Raw genomic sequence first — 21,272 nt, forward strand, 5'->3', positions numbered from 1 at the left:
AAATCATTTTTAAAAATGTATGGAAGACCAATATTTTTTCCAGTGTTCTCCCGCTCTAACAAACAGGTTTGGGTACGGGCTAAGTTTTGAATTGTGGAATGTGTATTCGCTGGTACTTTATTGATATTACTCTCAATTGGTTTAATTGTGGAATATTCGGAGTATTAAATTCTTAATTTTCTAGCCTTAAGCGTCCTTCTTACAATTTACACAATGATATTGTAGAAACAAAATGTTTTTAGGGAGAAAACACTACCAATAGTAATGCAGACTAATAGCTATGTTTCAAACCTCCCATTTTAAATTGGCCCCTAGTATATTTTTGGTATATTCGGCACACTACTTTTGTTATATTTTAGTGCATTTGAGGCAGCCACACCAACGGCACGCGACGTCGCCCCAGTTCGGTCACACTGTTCGAAAGAGCGAGACGAAAAACACGGCAACACGGCGAACGGAAAACTCAGTGAAAAGTAAATCAAATATTTACAAAACAAAGTAACCACAAAATGGCTACGCTCGGTCGAATTGCGTGAGCTAATCAACAAAATGCGGCCAAATGAGCTTGATTAATACACTTTTATCGTGCCTTAAACGTTAATTACTCGGAATTTGGCGTGTTTTTCGGGTTTGTTGTGCAGCGTGCGAGCTGCTGCTACTGCTGCTGTTGTTGTTGTTGTTGTGTAAATGTGTATCAAATGGTTCTAAAAACAAAACAAGAGGCTTCGGGGCATCTAAATTTACGGCCTGCTTGAAAGACGTTCTGTTTTCTCTCCGCGCGTATGTGTGTGTGTGTGCGTTTTCGTCTCCCTCACTCTCTGTTGCTTCTTTGCTGCATTTTCCAGCGGCAAACGGCGTTTGTTTTGGTTGTCGTCGTGAAATTTTCCACTGGAAAGTGCAGCAGCGCCTTTTTGGGGGTTGCACACACACCGTCAATCGCCGGCTTGTTGCGCCGCAGAAGCGACAAAAGGTTTCCCCCCAATTACCAAGTCGCCTTATCACTTACACTATTTCAATTTAGCAACCAGGTGGGTGGAGCAGGGTGCGGGGGGTCAGCCCCACACAGTTGCACAATTGCTTATCACTCGCTACTTAACGACAACAACAATTTGTAGCACGCACACAGGCAAAGCTCACGCAAACAGGGCGATCACACTGATCAACAAAAGAAACGGGAAATTAAATTAAAATACGATAATAACAACAGAATGCTAACACTGCCCAACAAAAAAAAAAACGCACCAAGAACTGGAAATACGATAATAAAAATCTAAAATTATATTAAAAGCTATAAATTAATGCACAAATTCCGAGAGAAAAATGTATTAGTGCTTAGAGTACACTAAATGAATTAAAAATCAGATTAAAAAAAATTAAAACATTCGAACGGAAAGGTGTAAATATTTCCCAATTGTTTAAAAATAGAAATTCCATACTTAAAATCAATATATTATTCATTTGCACCACTTTTACAAATATTCTTTTAAATTTTACTAAATGTTCAAAAAAATACATTAAATTATTACAAGTACGCATTAAATCATTAGTAACATATTTACAAAAATTTCACTTATAAAAAATATACTTATTTAAAACGTACCCATTTGAAACTCTGTTTCTATTCATTTAAATTTTAAAAACATTAATCAGCTAAGAGTAAACTTTCGAACCTGAAATACATAACTCTCCAATTACGAAGGTCTTAATCCCCAAACAAACAAATGATTCTCTAACGACCTGTTTTCAAACTTCCATCTTTTTTCCACAGTTTTTCCGTGTGATTACTATGTGCGCCTAACAAAAGACAAACGATCGGGTCGCGTCATCTGTTATTTTTTTGCGCCAAATGTCTTAAAATTCCGGAGATTGTGCTTCCAAAATAAGATGGCCCTCGAGCCATACATAAAGTCTGCTGAAATCGAACCTCAATTGTGCCAAGTTATAGCAAATAATGAAGATGTGACAACGAAAGCGTCGAAATGCGCGACATTTAACCGGGGAGTGGGATGGCGACATCTGCTGATCGGCTTTCTACTGATTTGCTTTGGCATCTCAAACAGTTGGCAGTACAAAAATGGTAAGTTCTGTACTTTCATTTCGAACAAAAGGCGTCGCGTTTGCCAAAGGAATTGACAAGCATTTGATGGCAGTTCGATTAATTTGAAGAGTTGCGAGAGGTTTGAGTGTAAAACCACAGGGATAGAGAGCTTGTAAAAGGAATACGGCTGCGATATCTTTCCCCTCCTTTCCGCTCAAAGCCTTTCGTTTACAGGTTTCCCTCAATAAAGCTTATGTATAGAAAAGGTTGTCATTTTAAATGTTAACTAATTTACAAGACATTTTTAGTAAATAAGTTAAAACATTATGGTTTTACATTTTTGGAAGTAAAAAGAATGCTAAATAATCTATATTATTATTGCTTTCTGGTTTGGATACATTTTTTTTTAATCTATTTTAATCATTACCAATTCATAATAAAAACTTGACAAATTAAAAAACATGAAACGTACAAAAAAAAGTAGTAAAAAAAATACAAAAAAATAGTCATTAAATCCTAACTTCTTAAACAGTGTCTTTAAACGAGAGTTGACATTTTTGAGAGTCCACTGTATTCGTTTGTTGATGTGGTTTCAACTGCACTTTTGTGCTTCCCTCCCCCTCCCTCGCTGTGCTTTCTAGCCCCTTCTTTTACCGCTTTGCGTTTTCCTTTAAGCTCTTTTTCGTGTTGTCAAAGCCCAAAGGCTGACAATTTCTCGGCGCAATGCTTTTATGAATAAACAACTACTACTTATTTAGACTGTAGTACGCACTCAACTTGATTGCACTGCGCATAATTTAGTACCCCCTTCTCCTCTGCGGCTCCTCCAAACACTTTTCCGACTAGATGCGACGCTAATGAGCTGAAAAAAGCAGCTCACTAATAATTCAGCAGTTGTAATATGGCAAAGTTGCCCCGTAATTGCCGGCGTATTTCAAATGCACAAAGCATTGACCCGGCAAAAAAAAAATTACGCACTCGGAAAAACTAGTGGTCTGTACGGTCAAAATGTTACCCTAAACTTTTGATAAAATCTTATTGAAGGCCTAAATTTATTTGTCATATAAGAACTTTTCAATTCAAATTTTGTATTATGTTGGTGTTTTTCAAAAAAGCAGTTGGGAATTATAAGCAAAGTTTAGGCTCAGATGACACATTCAATTTTTAGCGTCAATTTATTGTGACAATTTTTCATTTGTGTGAGTTTAAAGAAGTTTAAGCGGGTAAGGATTAATATGATATCGCGCCTTTACTATTGGTGTTAGTGGTAGAGCAGCCAAAAATATGTGATTCTTTCTCTCGCTCGTTTAAAGTCCCATTAAAGAAAAATTGCTATAATAAATTGACGTTAAAAATTGAATGTGTCATCTGAGCCTTACTAAGAATGAAAATAAGGTTTTCGAATTTTTGTTATTCTAAGAGTTTTTTATAATTTATAATGTAACAGTTTGCATAACTTTTAAAAGCTTTTTCCTCAGTGTGGCTTATAATAAGGTACAAAGGGCAGAAACTGCAGGAGGGAGGGGAGGCCAAACATCTACGGGTCAAGTCAATATGGAAATAGCAAATGGACAAAGGCCGTCCAAACATCGTTAAGCCCCAAAAAGTGGACGCTCGAGTGTTTGGCTGAAAGATAAGCCTCCGCTTTTTCGCCCTCTCCTTCAGTTGCAATCCGGATTCCGTATTCCGGAGTTACGGAGTCCGGAGTTGCGAATACTCCAGCATGCATTGGGGCGCCCACAAAGCAAGTGCCGGCTCCCCGAAACTTAAATTTGTCGAGCCGGGTGGAAAAAAAAAGCGCATCAAATATGTACACAAAGCTCCGGGACAAACCATCTCCATCTTTTCCCGACTCTCTTTCGTTATGTGTGGGTGGTGTGGGGCGTTGGGTGGGTGGATGGGCGCTTACTTTCTTTAACACTTTGACGCGCGCACAAAGTGTTTTTTGCCTGCGTTGATTTGCTCCTCTCACCCACTCTCCTTGGAAAATCCTCACTCCCATACCGCCCACTTCTTTAAACCTTGTTCTTTTTTGCAGCTACTGACGTTTTTGCCGCTGTCATTCCGTGTGGGGGATTCCCCCCCTTTTTTTCGTCGTTTTGCGTCAGAGCTCGACGCTATTTGCTTTAGCTTCTATTTACTACGCCGTAGTACGCCAGTTTAGTAGTAATGGGAGTACTTCAAAGGCGACGGCGCCTTTGACGCCACATCCACCGCCCACCGACAGCATCCTGCTGCCATCCTTCCATCCTTTGCATCCCCGCGGGACACTCGACATTTCACTGTTGTTGACATTGATTTTGATTTCATTTATGTGTGCACCAGTCCCACTTTCCATCAGCACTGACATTGGCTTAGAACGCTTGTCAACACTCGCTACACTTTGTCTTTCCTCTCGGGTTTTATCAAGAGACTATTATGCGCTACTATTTGCAAATTATCCAATTAAAAATGCATGAATACTCAGCTTACTAGAAGTAATTGAAGCTTAATTTGCCAGCTTTACATAAAATAAGGATATGCATTGCATACACTTCTTAGACAATAAACTCACTTTACTTTTGCCATCGGCCAAACTGCTATTAATTTATATAATCCTTAGGATTCTCCTAATTGCTTACTAATCTCTGGACTAACTTTCCTACAAAAATTTAAACAAAGCGCCTAATAAACCGTTCTTATTAATGGCAATTAGGAGCTGTAGACGAATTCATCTTCATATTTTTCCAATCCATCGTAAGCTTTTACTAATTCATATGAAATTAATCGATTGACATACACTCCTATAAAAATGACTTGCAATTCAAGCCAAATTTTCTTAAATTTAAATTTTGCTGAAAACCTGAACAACAAAACGCCCGAACGCATGGCAAACACAATTGGGCTTTAACTAACCCAATCATCCTGGGACCCATCTGCATTCCGTATGCAAACTGCTAAAACCAAAGGCAAACTCTCGGTCCGGCGGCACAAATGTATCACTTTGCAATTTAAACAATAATGTTGTGGTGCGGTCTGTGTGCGTTTGTGTAATGCATCTGCGTTGGCCAGCAGATTGGTTGCAACTTGCAATGCAGCAGCATCATCATCATCAACGCATCATCCTCATCAACGCGTCGCCCTTCTCTCGCCACAGATTTGTGTGGGCGGTTTGGCCTGGCACTGACCTCTGTGATGGGTGGAAATGTATGCGCCTTGTTTGTGTGATTGCACTGAAAAATGAAATAATGGCGATTTAAAGAATGTAATAAAATGGGAGTTTATGATTAAAAAAGACTATGTTTAGAAACAATTAAATGTTCAAATTTTACTTTTGGTAAAGATAATTTTTTGGAAAATTAAAATGATTCTTAATTAATCAAAGTTGGACACTACTCTAGTTATTATAAATATTTTTTGAATCAAAAATTGGTGAAATCCCTTGTTTTTTCAAGTAATTTCTACTTTCTACATTTCATAAATAAAAGTCGTACACCTTGTACCTGTATAAAATTTAATTCTCTGTGCATATGCGTAATCGGTTTTGGCATGACCACCAAATTGGCTGCCATATACAGCGCGGTTTGCATATATGCCAATTTTCAACTGCCACAAAATACAACAACAAAAGCAACGCGACCCGTCCAACTGCTTTCGACCATCATCTTCATCCTTCTGTTTTGGCCTGCCCTGCCCGCTTATCACTTATCGTAATCTTGTAATTACGTGTGTTCCACAAATGTTAATTGCAAAAGGGAAACATCGATAGGCTAAAGGCATTCCCAGCTGGTTCCTCATCTCGATTCCCCTCCATTTCGCACTTCACTCTTCTGGTTTGAAGTTTAAACGAGTTGTCCACATGGCAAATAATTAATTTTACGAGTGTTGATTTTGTGAGCGATTCTTTAATAGCTCATCAAATCTTTTAGAATTTAGACGGCCGTTTCATTCGGGTTTTCATCGTTTAAGTCGCTTGATCGACGCAGTTGCACAAAATGCATGGCCACAATTACCAAGAAATACAATTCTATTGCTTGGGGAAAAGATATTACTTTGAAATCAAATAGATAAAGTCTAATATTTTACCTAATATTGCCATAAAAGTCAATGCCAACCATGTGCGATCATAGGCAAAGACTAGGGCAAGAATAACGACTAAGTAGACAACCGCCATAAAAATCGATTTCACCAACCAAATCGTTACTGAAATTAGACCGGACTAATGATTGGGATTAGAATATTATTTTGTTTATTCACCTACTCACATTCACGCTCATTAGCAGTCCAATATCTGTCAATAGGTCTAGAACAAGAACCGACATCGCCTGTATGCGATTTTTCATCATAGTATCGGTGATTAGACCATGAACAGTATCCCCCTTTTGATTGCCAGCAGAATACCACTGCCTTACTAAAGGGTAAATAGTAAAAATAAATAAAATATAAAATAATTGAAATACTCATTTACAGAGTGGTCCTGGAAAAAAGAAGATTATCAGGTGATAAAACAGCCGGAGTAAATCAATTATCACGTAGGAAGTTCCTATCACAAGCACTCCGGTGCTTATCGAGAAACGACAAAAGAATTTGTTTAAAACCATAATGGGAACATTTATAGACTTGTTTTTCTTCAATAGTGTCAGTTTTAGAAAAGCCATTTCGAAAAACCGAGATACTCAACAGCTGCTTGCTTGTGCAGTAAGTGCTGATAAAATTATACGACTATAATTTAGCCAACAAGTTGCCAATTTAAAGGCCCAAAACATGTCAGCAAGTAATTAAATTTCTATACCAATTTGCATATCTACAGGCGCGCAGGCAACCCTGTTTTCCTGTGCGTCCGTCTGCGTGTGTATCTGTGTGTATGGGCCACTTAACATAGCCGTTGGCTTTGGCCAACTAACGAACTGAACGAGAAACCGAAATAAAAACAAGGGGACTCGACTCCTGGAGCATTTAGAGATGGGCGATAAATCTATTTCCACGATTGCAGTGACAACTGAAGTCACAGATTCCAAAAAGTAACTTTTATTCAAAAATTCCAAGTGAGTAATCAAGAGTTTGGTTATGCTTTATTGGTTGTATGAACTTTAAAATTGAATTTAAGGTTTTTTGGAGGGAGATCCTATTGCCTTTTATCAGCAATCCTTTGGTGACTATCATAACATGATTGTCAATCGAAGGATATATAGGTACAAAGAAATCTTGAGCTTCTACTGACGAAACTAAATGCATTTTGTTGTTTTGTTTTTAAGCAAACTATTTATTTGCAACAAGTATTTAAAAAAAAAGAAATTTGTACACTATTGTTTCGTTCACAGTAGTGTAGAGTATTGTCTTAATATTAAAAAGTTTCTGAAAACTCTTTTTCTGGAATCTTAATAACCGATAGTTTGCGACTCGCTGAGGTTGCCCACCGCTAGCCAGCATCTTGGCCATGTCTCCCTTGCTAACAAGCTCCCTAACCTGGCCCTTCCCCCGCTCCCTGTCCCGCTACCGCTGCTGTTGTCTACCTTCCTGCCGGAGTTGTTGGTGGCTCGGTTCTGCTGGCCGTGTTGTTGCTGCCTCCACTGCTTTAAATGTCTGGGCGTTCGTGCGTTGCCTGCAACGCAGCAGAGCAGCGCATAAACATGCACATCGTTAAGAGACGAGACCGGGCTCAGACCCAGGTCCAAATCATGGCCCAGACCCTTTTGGGTCCCCATTCTCCCATCCCCCATCGCCACTTGTGACTCGTTTCGAAGCCGGTCATTTAGAGGCCAGGCCCAGCATGCCTTCCACCACATATCCGTACAATCAACAAACCTGGCCAGAAATGTTTTTCCTCTTTTTGATTTTCTTCTTTTTTTTTTGTTTTTTTTTGGCTTGTTTTGGCCTTTTGACTGCTCTTTGTTTTCGTGTAATTGTTCTGACTGCCGTTCTTGTTTACGTTTCATTGGCTCCCGAGTTTCTGTTTTCGGGCGAAAGATCTCCTCTCCATATGTTCGAGTCTCGGGTTTCGTTATCTAATATTGCTGGGAGGAAACATTAATTCGCAGCTCGTTGGCAGATCCTTCTTCTTCATAGTCCAACAGTCTCCGCTCGACGGACTGCTAATTTATTTCGCTCTTGTACGTCGTACCTCGTTTCCTATCTAGTGGAAAAAAAAATCCAATTTAAAGTTTATTTATGGCTTTTATTATTTTATACCCTCTATATTTGGCATTTTTCCTGTTGCTTTTTTTCTGGTCTTTGCAGCTGCCTTCGACTGGCGTTTGTCAATTTTTAACCTGTTGTGCATACTAATTTGTCAGGAGCTTGTTTATTTTTTTTTGCTGTTGCTTGGTATTTGATTTTCCCTTGAGAGCTGGTCTCTGTTCTCCATAATTTAAGTGACACTCTGGATGATTTGTGGCCCAGGCAAAAGCTCCTTGGCTGATTTTTTAATTAACTTTTGTCGAACCATAAATTAAGGCTGCTTAAATATTTATTGGCTGGGTTGCTCTTTTTTATAAGATCCTTTAACGTTTGCCAATCAAAACTTTGTAGACTGGCAGCCCAAGAACCAAAAAATCTCTGGCTAACGCATAAATTAAACCACGATACTGAATTCCAGCAATCCCCGAGACTCATCAACATCATTAGTTATAGGTCGAAAACCCGACTGAAACCAGAAAACCACAAAAACTAATTTATCACACAGATGGTTCATGCTTTGTTTTAATGGTTTTTGATGGACAAAAGGGAAAAGTTCGATAACAAAAACCCAAAACACGACCAATACGACGGCCAAAAGAATTAAATTCCGCGCTTTCGTTGGGGAAAAATGGAACGAGGTTTAGTTGTGAGACGAAATAAAGCAGTGTAAATTGTTTATCAAGTCGTTGCCATAAATTCATATAAAACTGCAATGCAAAATTAAACTACACGCCAACGCAACAAAAATGAGCAGACAGTTTAAGTAAACACAACACGATATGTAAGCAGACACACGGATAAAAAAACTCTTCAGGAAATTAAGAATGTAATTAGGAGTACGGAATATGTTATCTTTATTATTGGAAATATTTTTAACTATAAAAGGAACTTAAGAATCACAACTATTTAAGAAATAACTTTAACGCTTCTAATCTATATATGTAAATGGATTTTAATAGATTATTTTCGCCGTGTATTCGAACTCACTTGTGTGTGTCGTTTGTTTGAAAAAGAGTTTCTGGGAGCTGCACAAACAAATCGTTGAAGCCACTGCGAGTGCGTGCGTTTAAATCCGTCAATGGGCACATTTGTAATTGTTACAATGGCCAGCCAATTCCGGTTGGAATCGGAATAGGAATCTCCCAGGGGTCTGGGGGTCATTGCAGTGCACACTGGGAGCAACAAGAAATCATTCTGTAATGTGTTGATATACAAATTGCTTGCCGTTTGTGTTTAATTTCTCCCTTATGGCCCAAGCATGCTAATTAACAGCAAACGATGCAGATAGCAGCAGCTTCCGCTCCTTTCTCTTGCTCGGCAACTTCCTCTATATCATCTGTATACTATACATATAGCAAAGCTTCCTCTTGCTCTGTCGCACACTCATCACACACTTTGTCTGCCATTAAGAGTCGAGGTTGTGGTATGTCATGCCATCTTAATAATGACATTTATTTGTAACGTGTTAAGATACTAAATTGCCCCGACCACATGCAACAGGCGGCACATAACCATATAACCATAACTGTGTGCGATTCATCTCACTATGGAATACCTGGCCAAAGGCATATGAATATATATTATATGCCCACCGGATTGCGGTTTGTCCTTATCTTCCGACCGAGTCAGGGCAATTTTCAACAATTTGCAGCCATTTTTGTGCACCAACAGCAAAGAAGGCAAGAAAAGCGATAACAATTTCCATGACTCGAGCTTATTACCTTTGGTATGCGTAATAACTTTGGTGCTGCACACGAATTACACTGGCCAAAAAAGAATTAGTTATGAACGAAAGGCTCGTGAATATATTAGCGTTAGAAAAAATATGTTTAGGTTTGAAAAGGTTAGATTACTATTAAGTTATGAAGAGAGAAATTATTATCATTAGAATATGTAAATCTTCCGATGGATGTATCTTTCTTATTTCCTGATTTAGCTTTAAAGAAATGGTATATAAATTCAATTAATACCAAAAATTAAAATCTTGATCCGTGGTTTGTTGGCCAGTGTATCTTGGCTTTGGAGCCCGGACACCTCAACCGATTCAGTTCAGCAATCGACCACAGCTGCCGAGGTGCGTGTGAGAGTGGAGTTCCTACGCTGGATCTCGGATCTGGGCAATTGTTATAATTTGCCACATATTGAAATTGAATTGCCTGGGCTAGCGATGGAGCTTGAGTTTGAGTTCGAGTTTGTGTTTGTGCCTGAGTTTGCATGTATCACTCACTCGCTCACCTTCACGGTAAATGCAGTTGGCGCGCTTGACTAATTTTGCATTCATGCCTGCGCTGGGTGCAAACAGCTTATTTAGCCGGGTGCGTTGATGTGTGGCTGCTCCCACAAGTTTCCGTTTCCACTTGGCCATTCGATTGACTGTTGACAGGCGGCTATTTGCCTCCTTGATTCTGAAGGGATATGTATTTTATAACTAGAAAATTGATTTTTCTTTGGTTTATTCACACAGGATTTTTATTATAATCCGATTTCTTAGGGACCAAAACATAAAGTATCAAAAATGAAAAGGAGAAAAAGATTAAACGAAATAAATTGTGAAAACATCACGATTTGTCTTCAAGTCCTGACTTTGGTATATCCCCTTAAATGGGAGCGATATAAATTTCGCTTATGACACCTCACTTGACAACGGACAGGCGGTAAATATGCATAGAGAGGTGTCAACTCAACTCCACTCCACTCCAATCGGAGCGAGACAAAAACACGTTTTGCGACTAAGACGCGCATTTAAATACAAAAGAGCAGATTCGACGCTTTAAACAAATCAGCTAACAGTAAATAACCTGTTGCGTTTGCGCCATTAATGTCGAACTTCATTATGCTGATATACGAGCTGTGGCAGGGAGCATAAAGCAAAATTCGGGCCCGAAAGCAGAACTTCGGGATATCGCCAAGGTAATTTTACACCAGTAGACAACAACTTCATTATCACATAAGCTCCGATTACATGCGTGCCGGAGAGCCCCGAAACAAAATCTTTTAAAACAAAAGAGGGAAACAAGCGGGAACGAACAACAATGCAAACATAATCATTATCGAGATTACGGCCAAATTTATCGAGAGCCACAGACTTAACGAGCCCAAAAGATGCCTTCATGGCTGTCACCGAGAAAAAAATCCACAAAGTTGAATAAAATTTGTAAAAATGTTAAATACTTTTGAAAACATTTGTATTCTTTCCTTGAATAATAAATATTTCTAGTAATTATTGGCTTCTTCCAATAAATTTAAATTATAAGTTCTGTCCTGTTAAAGTTCTAGTTTGTTTTCTGCCAGAGAAAATTAACAAATAGATAAATTGTTAATAAAGACAAATTCGTTCGACAAGAAGTAAAACCCCTAAATTGATATTGAGAAACTAAATTGTTTGGGAAAAAAATATTTAAACTCAATGACAAATTTTTACATGGCATTGAGAAATGGCCCTTATTGATTTCATCGATTAGATTTTTTAGGATCTTTTATTATTTAATTGTTATAAACTAGCTTTTAAATAAATTTATTAGTTTTATGTAGGAAAGTACTTTGTATAGCACAAATTCTTATAATCAATCTTTAAATATTTTTGTTCTCTGTATAGATATCTGTTCATTCTGTTAGCTTGTTTGGGACACGGCTTGTTTGCTCTCTTCGTTTTCCAGAGTTACCTGCGCTACCTGAGTTCCCCCAGCTGTTCACGAACTTGGACTACGCTACTGGCCAACCCAAGAGGTTATATCTCTCCCTCCCTAACCAAATCTTGAGTTTGGGCTTGGGTTTGTGTTTGGGTTTTAGGTTTTCGGTCTTTGGTTTTGGGTTTTTTCTGGGCTGTGCCCACAAAACGCCTCGAGGCAGTCGCACTCGCCACACAACAAGCGGTTTTATGGCCAAATCCAAAGCCAAAGCTCGTTTGTGTATCTGGCTTTGTCCCTAAACAAAAACCCAAACAAGACAACAACGGCGAGCGTAAAGAATTTGTATAAATAAAAGCGTGTAGGGGGTAACAAGCGAGTATAATAATTAAAATGGAATCAGACGGGCAGCCAAATAAGCTTTAAAGAGGATGAAGATGGGGAGCTCCCAAAGAAACACCCGAACTCCATTTAAAATGCTAAATTTGTCAACTGAATGCGAACATTGTTGCCGTTTTATTTGCATGTGAAAAGCAAATCTCGCCCACAAAGGAGCCAAAGAGTGTGAATAATATTCAAAGCAACTAGTTTGGATACTTACGCTCAGGATTGTCAAACTTTTGTTATGCTAAATGTGGCAATCATAAATTTTATTCAAATTAGCCAGGCTGTTAGTATTGGCAAATTAAGCTGATTTTCACTAAAGCCATACAAAACATATTTATATAATGAAAATGTAAACCAGCCTATTAGGAAATTTTGATTATTTGGTATAGAAGAACTTCTTCAAACTATTTACAGAAGGTTAGGCAACCCAGAACTTTATTATAGCTGAAGTTTCACTCAAATATTAAAGCAATTAAAGTAGCGTTTAGCCAATGACTTTAATATTTGTTGATAAATATGTAATGTATGGATATGTTTCAATATTTGCCGTCATCGGTGACAGAGCAATTAGTTAGCCAGCACTTTCCCTGACCCGGCATAAATCTTAAATTGATTTATAAATTGCCGTCTGGCAATCGCAGCAGCCACAACACTACACAACACACCGGGCTAAGGCAAAAAGTAAATGGCAATAAAATATCAATTTGCAAAACTTGGCCATTGCGATGATGGAGGAAGCGAACCCAATGGCGAGCCATTCCTTTTGGCCAAGAAATGGAGATGGAGATGCAGATGCTGAGGCCAAGGCAAGGGGCCAATTGCAGAGGTGATTTGTTTGCAAGCGAACTGGCTGCTCTCCTGCCTGGCAATTTACTTTTACAACACCCAAGACCGAGGCGGGATAATTTATGCTGCAATTTATAACCAACCAGCTCGCCGGGCCACTCACACATTTCCCTACATGGCCCAGACTTTGGGCCGCATGTGGCATGGCAATTAACCAAAAGTAAATCTCGATGTCTTTCTACAATTTCAATTCCAATTCCGATGCCAATTCACTTCAATCAGTGTGCAAATACTTGGGCCGCGGCAGGCAGTTCAATAATTCAATATAAATCAATTCCATCTGCCATGCGGTGCTAATGGCCACAAGTGGAGTAGTAGTCGCATTCGCAGTCGTCTCAATTGGCAGTTCCCTACAATTTTTCCTCTTTTATTTTATATTCCCCTGTTTTTCTTTTTTTTTCAATTCCAATTCCCGGGCTCTCGAACTTGTAGTTGCTTTATTTGTACATGTGTACAAAATTTTTATTTTGCACAAATGTTTGCTTCTGACAGCTTTTGCGGGAAGTAAGCGGGAAGGCGGTGAAGTGGTGTATGGTGTATGGTGTGTGGCGGCTCTGGAAGTGTGTTCTCGAGGACGCCCGACTTGCCGACTGGCAACTAATTGAATGTCAATTTGTTTGTTGCCTCGCTCCCAACTGGATGCTACTCATTTCGTATGCCTGTCAGACGGCGACGTAGTCCGCCAAGACTTCATCTGCATTAACATATTGCCTTTTACAAACCCAATATTGAACTTGCATTATAGGCCGTGCAATCACTGCAGACAGACATTTTCTTTACCTTCCCCTGCCTTATTTATTTACCCAACTTATTTATCGCAGTAGCCAACTACCCTGCTCGCTTTACTTTTTTAAATAGACAAATATTTAAGCAGCCGGGTGGATTGTCTCCGCTTGTGTGCCATATGCCTGTTATCTGTATCTGTTCCAGACCCTGCGGCGGAATTAAGAATTTAATTAAAATAGCCCACGACTTTGTGGAACAGTTGGGATTAATTTGTTATTGGAAAACCTGGAAATGACAACTTGCTTTGCAGTCTGGAAATTAATTTGGCATTGCGAAAAAACATTTTATATTTCTGTGGAAATACTTAAACTCAAGGGAATTCCCTTTCTACAGCTCACTTTATCTTTGTGTAGATAAGACTATAAAAAACATCAATACGTACAGTTGCGAAAAAAATAATAGCACCACTTCGTCACAGGTTCTTAATATTAAAGAAATATGTGAAAAACTGGGATTTTTATATAAGAAGTGTTTTTTATTATCTTGATTAGTATTCCACCTATTTGAAAAAATTGATACGGGTATCGAAAATATTGTCTACATATAATTTTTTCAGATTTTAAGAAAAAAAGTCAAAAAAAGGCCGAAAAAAATAATAGCACCACTTCCGTTTTCTTTAAATAAAACGTTACGATGCGCTAATATTCTTGTGTATAAAGGATATATTTTATGAGATTTGACTAAAACTAACTTCTCCTGATATCCAGACATCAAATTGATTACCATTTGGCAATACAACGACATGTGGAAAATTTTCCCAGTCGGAAAAGAAAAATATTCAAAAAAGAAACATATTGGATGGAAAACGGTCATGAAAACCGGTTCGATTGGTTAGGTTTTGGATCATCTTCATTAAGAATGTCATAAACTTTGAAGGATAACACAGAAAAACCGAGTCCTGGCCCATTTTTCCTTCCAAAATGTTATATTACAAAGCACAAAGAATCTTATCAGGGCCAAAACAAAACTAAAACACGTGCTTAAAATAATAGCGAATATTTTAATAATTGGATAATGTTTCAATAAACAAATTTATAAAACATGCACTTAAAAAAAAAATCCTATCCGAAATGCGAAACACATTTACAAGGGCATAGGGCTCGTCATAAAAAGTTACAAATGAATGCCCGCAAAACTTATCAGAATGTGTGAAGGCAAAGTTAAATTGGGTAAGAAGAAATCCATTTTATAAGTCATGTGTCTTCTAAACACCTAAATTGACCAAAAACACGGTACCAAAACATCCATTTATTGAGCATGGACCTAGTATTAACATAGGCTTGTTTTTCCTTCTTGAAGTAAGATCAATACGGATGAATACATCGTTCATGAATCATCCTATGATGTAAATAGTAATACGGTAGTAATTCGTAGCTTAAACTGAATACAAAATACTTCTTAAATGAATCTTTGACCAATAAAATCCGGCCAGGATCACGGTCAGGATAGCAAAGAAAGTGTTCGAAAGTACTCAGTAAGCAATATACATTGACTTGTGTACTCGCTTGACCATAACACAACCAAAAATATTCGAGTTTTTTTTTTAAAGACAGTTTATACAGTTAATCTAAAACGTCTTAAATCATTTCCGAACAAAATTTGAAAATATATCATGACTTTTGGGCCCCAATTCCTTTATAGGTAGGGTCCTGACTTGTTTAATCGATAGTAAGTCATTATATCCAAAAATCGCAAAAGATTTACACTTTAACTTAGATTTACTTGTTAGCTACCGCCAACTAAAGATTAAGTTACCCATTTGTCATTTTTCTACCTTTTATTCTATTTTTAGAGAAGTGGTGCTATTATTTTTTTCGTACGTTTTTCCAGTTTTGCATAGATTTTCTTAAATAAGTCCAGAAACCTTTTATAAAGCTAACATTTTTTTTCATATTCAAATTATGTTTAGTCATACTATTTCAAACCCGTTTTGAAAAGTTAAAAAAGTTAAAAAATGTGAGTAGGGTGACTAGTTAAAGTTTTTTTGGGTTAGTGGTGCTATTATTTTTTTCACAGCTGTACATTTGTTCTATGCAATTACAAAAATGTATATGAATTAATAGGGGTTTGTAAAGGTGGGAGTAATTAAAAATCTCTTTAAAAATATACCATTGGGTTTTTGGCTTATTTTTAAAATTGCAGTACATATGCATTTAATATGACTTTTATTTTTATACCCGTTACTCGTAGAGTAAAAGGGTATACTAGATTCGTGCAAAAGTATGTAACAGCTAGAAGGAAGCGTTTCCGACCCCATAAAGTATATATATTCTTGATCAGGGTCACTAGCCGAGTCGATCTAGCCATGTCCGTCTGTCCGTCTGTCCGTCTGTATGAACGCTGAGATCTCAGAAACTACAAAAGCTAGAAGGTTGAGATTTCCCACACATATTCTTTGGCTTCCTACGCAGCGCAAGTTTATTTTAGCCGAGCGCCACGCCCCCTCTAACGCCCACAATCGCCCACTAACGATTTTAAAATGGGTCCTGCGCCCACATCTTTACAGATTTCCGAGAAGTATAAATGCAATTTTGTTGTGTATATTTATACCTATCGAAATGTAGAAGACATTTTTCAAATCGGACCATTCATTAAAAAGTTATACGCAATCAAAAATTATATATCTATCTCCCTCGCACTCCCTTTAGCTGAGTTACGATTATTAGTCGGGACACCAACCCGACACAGCGTTCGCACTCCCTTTAGCTGAGTGACGGGTATTAGATAGTCGGGACAACAACCCGACTATAGCGTTCTCTCTTGTTTAATTTGAGTACGGTAATTTGGTGTTCTGATAACGTTGTATTGGCTTCCTAGCGTTATCGATAGTCCTTTTGCATATTTATACCGTGGCATAATGATTATAATGAGCTTGCGCTGAGTTGGCTGCAAATTAATTTAAATCATCAGGCCGGTGCGCAAGAATATTAAATTTACAAGTTTTTTTTTTGCTCTGCGCTCCTCAAATCCCCGCCCTTGTTTCCCCCATTGGGAGCCCAACCCTGGTTCGCCGGCAATGCAATTCATAGCCAGCGAGGCACACAGCCCCGCAATCTTGATGGGCAACACTTGAGTGCAGCAACTACAACTACTACACAACTATGCTCGTGTACGGCGGACGAACGAGGCATATTGCCATAAAATTAACGGATGCTGGGTGGATGAGGCAGCGGTCCAGGGGGTGGAGCGGGGGCAGGGCTGGCGGGGCAGCCAGAGCTGCAGAAAATATTAACACGATATTTTCCAGCGTTGGAGGCTGCCAGTGCACTGGTAAAAATAAAAATCACCCAACAACAGTCTTTAATTTAATTAAATTATTTTTTTTGCATGATTTAATTATAGATAGATATTTTGTTGGTATAGTTGACAATTCTTGTATTATTGACAATAGACATTGCGTTTTGATGTTTGGAAATGTTTATAGTTATAGTTTGGTGTTCTTAGAATTTTTAATTCTAAATAATTCTGTTTTTTTATTCTATAAGAATGTAGCTTAGTTAGATTCTAACGTGATTGGTTTGCTAGCAATGATAATACTACCATTTCATAACATTAAACTGAAAGGGAAACACTTCCTTGCCACAGATTAAAGCACTAATTAAAATGGGAATCCAAAAATGGGTCATCTATTTTTTTGTCAGTGTGCTGACGCTGCTGCTGTTGGGGCTGGTGCTTCTGCTGATTTTGCTGCCGCTGCTGCTGCTGCTGCTGCTGCTGCTGCTCCTCTGACCAACCCACATCGTTATCATAATATGAATGGTGGTGGCCCCAGTCGTGCCGTCGCTGGCTGTGTGGGCGGAGCAGGGGCGGAGAGTTGAGGGGATGGGACGGGCCACCTCCATTTTCTACCTTCCACCTCAGCTTGATTATGAGTGAGTGCAGCAGCCATGAGAACAGAACAGAACCAAACCGAACCGAACAGAACAGAAACATTGAGCATGGTCATGTGCTTGTCAGGCCCATTCCCCTCCAGCCTTCTGCCTGCCGACATGTGGGTACAGTGTTTCCTCGACGGCCCAACCCCCCAGGAGGCAAGCAACCAACCGTCAACCCTGTACATCCTGCCATTGCTGATAATGATGCAGCACTTTATTCGCTGACTAGGCTCGTATCCTCCGACTGCTGCAAGCTGCGCTTGCATTTCGCTCTCGCCATCGTTGTCACGTATTTGGCACAAGTATTTAATTAGGAAGTGCTTACGTGTAAGCGCTTTAAGTAAGCACTCGTACGATGATTTTTTCTACGTTTAAATCAGTAGAAAATATAATTTGGTACACGAAAACTGGATGTAGAAAAGTGCAACCAGAGCAGCTTAAAGTTTTAATTAAATTTTGCAGATGCAAGGCAATCTGAAAGCAGGCTAAAACACCTAAAACTTTTTACCAGACTCTTTTGAAAGCTGGTTGCGAACAAAAATTAATTTAAAATGGTTTTCGTGTAGGAAAAGCTCTTTGAAGCAATAAAAAGAACGTGGCGAATAGAAATTACATAAAATATTTAATAAACTTTCATTTGAACACCCAAAAAAACTTGATATAAAACGATTACTTGATATGCGGGCACTTCAATTTGATATGCTCGAAATGTAAGCAACAGTCCAGTTCAAGAGCGCGAGATTTCGGTAAAAACGATATGCGTACGTAATACCAGAATTTTACCATGCACATATCGATTTGACCGCAACGTGTTTTTCGTGTGTAAGAGTTTACCAAAATTGAAATGCTAAATAATTTCGATCTCAAAATGATACTTGGCGCTTTCATAAGCCAAACCAATTCTTAGATATGCCAAGCAGCACTCAGTGCCTCTTGTTGGAATTGAAGTTTGTCTTCCTTGACTTGAAATTGATGCAAATTTCAATGGCCCAAGGGCTGACGGGTGGTTAGGAGAAACCCCAACGCAAAGCAGCAGCAACTGACCTCTCCACACCTCAAATACATAAACTGAAGCCCCAGACCTACCGAAGTTAACGACGACGATTTGCTTTTGGGCCACTGTCATTTCCAGAACCGAATCTCCTTCAAAGAGCTCTTTGGCTCACTCGAGTCTTTGGCCCCTTTAACCCTCGGGCGACTAACCAATGAGCTGAGGAAATATTCTCGAAAAAAAAGAAAAGAAAATAACTCCTCCGCCTCCGATTTGGCTGATAGATGTACCTTGTTCTGACTCGAACTCCAACTCCTACGACTTCCCCGACTCTTTGCAACTGCATCCCAGCATCTTTGTGGCCCAGAGTTTGCTGCATGTCTGCGCCTTTTCCATGTTGTGTCGTCTTTCTGCTGGTGTGTTTTTTGTTTTTTCCGTTTTCTGCTTTCTGTTGGGGGCACAGCACGTTTTCCGTTTGGAAAAGATAACAAACCCAATCGTTTGTGCAACATTTTCAACAGTTTTGGCACGATTCCTACCACAACGCTTCTGCTTTGCCTCGCCTCTCGCTCCCTCTCTTTCTTTTGTCAGCTAGCTATCTCTTTTAGCATGGCACCAATTTGAGGAATGCTTTTTGTTGTTGTAGCTCTGTAGCTGTACAGTGTACACAGAGAAACCGGGGTTGCTTTTTAAATATTTATTAGTTAAATTTGTATAAAAAGGGATTTCCATTCTATGAAAGATGGAAAAAAGGATGTAAAATAACTTTGTAATAAAAGGAAATGTAGGAATAATTCCAACCGCTAACTAAATTTCTAAAGATTTATATCTTTTGCTAGAACTTTCGAAAAAGCTGAAATTATAAAGTTAATAAATGTTAGAGTTTAAACGTATTACATTTAATTACATTATTTGACGGTATGCTCATTGATGTGGTTCTGTTTTTCAAGTTGGCATAAAAATTAAACCTTTTTTTTCTGTGTAGCTTTAGCCTGACCAACTCCTTCTCTTGGCTGCTCCCCCGAAGCGCGAACGAGTTGAGTTTTGGCAAGTCTTTCCCTTCCGAACGTGCAAATTGCATGCTGTGCGAGTTAATGGCGTTTCGCAGGGGATTTCGTTGGGGGCGGGGGAAAATGGGTGTTGATGCTAACGAGTTGAGAGAAAATAAAGTTCATGACTTCATTTTTTTCCTCAGTATTTTATTTGGACGAGCACGTCTTCTGGGTTTTTCGTTCGTGATGGTTAGCATCACACACAAACACTCATTCACTCACTCACACTCACTCGTCCTGGAAAAGAAAATCAAGTTTGGGGTTGAACAGCCATATCCATCTGCATAATATTTAAATGCTCCATTCCATCAAGCAAATGGAAAGATCGTCGCATCCGTCCACCGCCCCATTGTAATATAATGTTGAGGATTTTAAATAAAACATGAGGCCTGGCAGCAGAGGCAAAACAATGGCTGAGCAAAATGCTCTCGGCCCCTTTTCGGGCACAATTGCAATTTCCACTTTTGGCTTCGACTGGCGGCTATAGCTTTAGCTATATAACTCCAGTCCACAGCTGCATCCGCAGAGTGTTCTACTATAGTATACTGCGTTTTGTTTTGGGCCGCGTCGAGTGGAGTTGATTATGTTTGCCCGATAAGTGGGCAAAGAAGGACTGGGGAAGCATCGGGCTGTGGGCAATTTTCAACGAGCTGGGATGGGCTGATGATCTGAGCCGCAGATTCATCCTGATTCAGCCTGTGCTTATAATGGGGCCGGGCTGCCTTTCCGGGTCTGCGAATTTTGTTTTTGGCATAAATTTTAATGCAATCATGAGTCTGGCAGGCGGACAGGCAGGCAGGCGGTCCAAACTGTAGCCGCTGGGCTCGTTTATAACTTTACAACACTCTTATGATTTCATATAATTTTTGGCTCTATTTCGGAGAATGAAGGCAAGGGAAAAACTATAGTTTGAGGTCCTTCTACTATTATAACAATTCTGGAAAAATCTCTGTTGCGAACTGCTGGATAAAATTAAAGTTAATTTATTTTTCGGAATAAAAATAGAATTTTATTACCGAATTGTTAAGTCTAAGGCTTAGTACTCAACCCAACAAAAAGTCGTCCAAAACAAAAAACTTCATATGAAAATAACGTCAAAAAATTTTGTTTCATATGAAGTTTTTTGTTTTGGACGACTTTTTGTTGGGTTGAGTACTAGCCCTTATGATGAAGTATATTTATAAATATGAAGAAAATTAAATTAAATTACAGAGTAAACATTCTTATATTGTAAAGCTCACATTCTCAATATTTTTGTTAAATCTGAAATTTTTAACAATTGATAATAGAGCCCTGCACGAGTAGAGTTTTAAACAGCTCTGAGCTTGAGCTTGAGTTGTTTGTTTGTGACTTTGGAATCATAGGTCATGGGATCATAGAATCATCGAGTAAGAGCTCCTCCCATGAGCCTATGATTCCAAGAGCCCTTTCAAACAGTTTGGCTCGAGTAGCTCATGTCAAAAAAACAAACCGAACAAACAGCTCACGTTATTCGAACAAAAATAGCTCCAAGGG

At 38.8% G+C, this 21,272-nt stretch overlaps 2 protein-coding genes across 8 annotated transcripts in view; one reads left to right on the top strand and one right to left on the bottom strand.

The window, feature by feature from the left end:
* The first annotated feature begins 395 nt into the window (after positions 1-395).
* Positions 396-21,272, top strand: part of arr (low-density lipoprotein receptor-related protein 6) — a 34,932-nt gene continuing 14,055 nt past the window's right edge. For 2 of the 3 annotated variants that reach the window (XR_011417754.1, XM_017145535.3), the window contains exons 1-2: positions 396-473; positions 1,769-2,077. Coding sequence is in view for 2 of the 3 variants with exons in the window: in XM_017145535.3 (XP_017001024.3) it covers positions 1,885-2,077 (193 nt within the window). In the remaining variant the exon portion in view is untranslated. Of the gene's footprint in view, positions 474-495; positions 629-1,768; positions 2,078-21,272 lie in introns of those variants that run through there. The other variant, XM_070212213.1, reaches the window with a different exon arrangement.
* LOC108060028 (uncharacterized) lies at positions 5,515-19,367 on the bottom strand. Of its 5 annotated transcripts, XM_070212215.1 has the most exons (5): positions 19,245-19,345; positions 18,996-19,153; positions 6,283-6,428; positions 6,104-6,220; positions 5,903-6,050 (listed from the first exon to the last, which is right to left on the bottom strand). In XM_070212215.1, exons 2-5 carry the CDS (start codon positions 19,082-19,084, stop codon positions 5,950-5,952), a joined length of 453 nt encoding a protein of 150 aa, XP_070068316.1. In that variant the 5' UTR covers positions 19,085-19,153; positions 19,245-19,345; the 3' UTR covers positions 5,903-5,949. The 5 variants fall into 5 exon arrangements, with proteins under 5 accessions (XP_017001032.3, XP_070068316.1, XP_070068315.1 ...); XM_017145543.3 differs by lacking the exons at positions 18,996-19,153; positions 19,245-19,345 and adding an exon at positions 6,486-6,700 and having other exon boundaries at positions 5,515-6,050; positions 6,104-6,236; XM_070212214.1 differs by having other exon boundaries at positions 18,996-19,367.

This window comes from Drosophila takahashii, chromosome 2R (assembly GCF_030179915.1).
Source record: "Drosophila takahashii strain IR98-3 E-12201 chromosome 2R, DtakHiC1v2, whole genome shotgun sequence".
Lineage (NCBI taxonomy): Eukaryota > Metazoa > Arthropoda > Insecta > Diptera > Drosophilidae > Drosophila > Drosophila takahashii.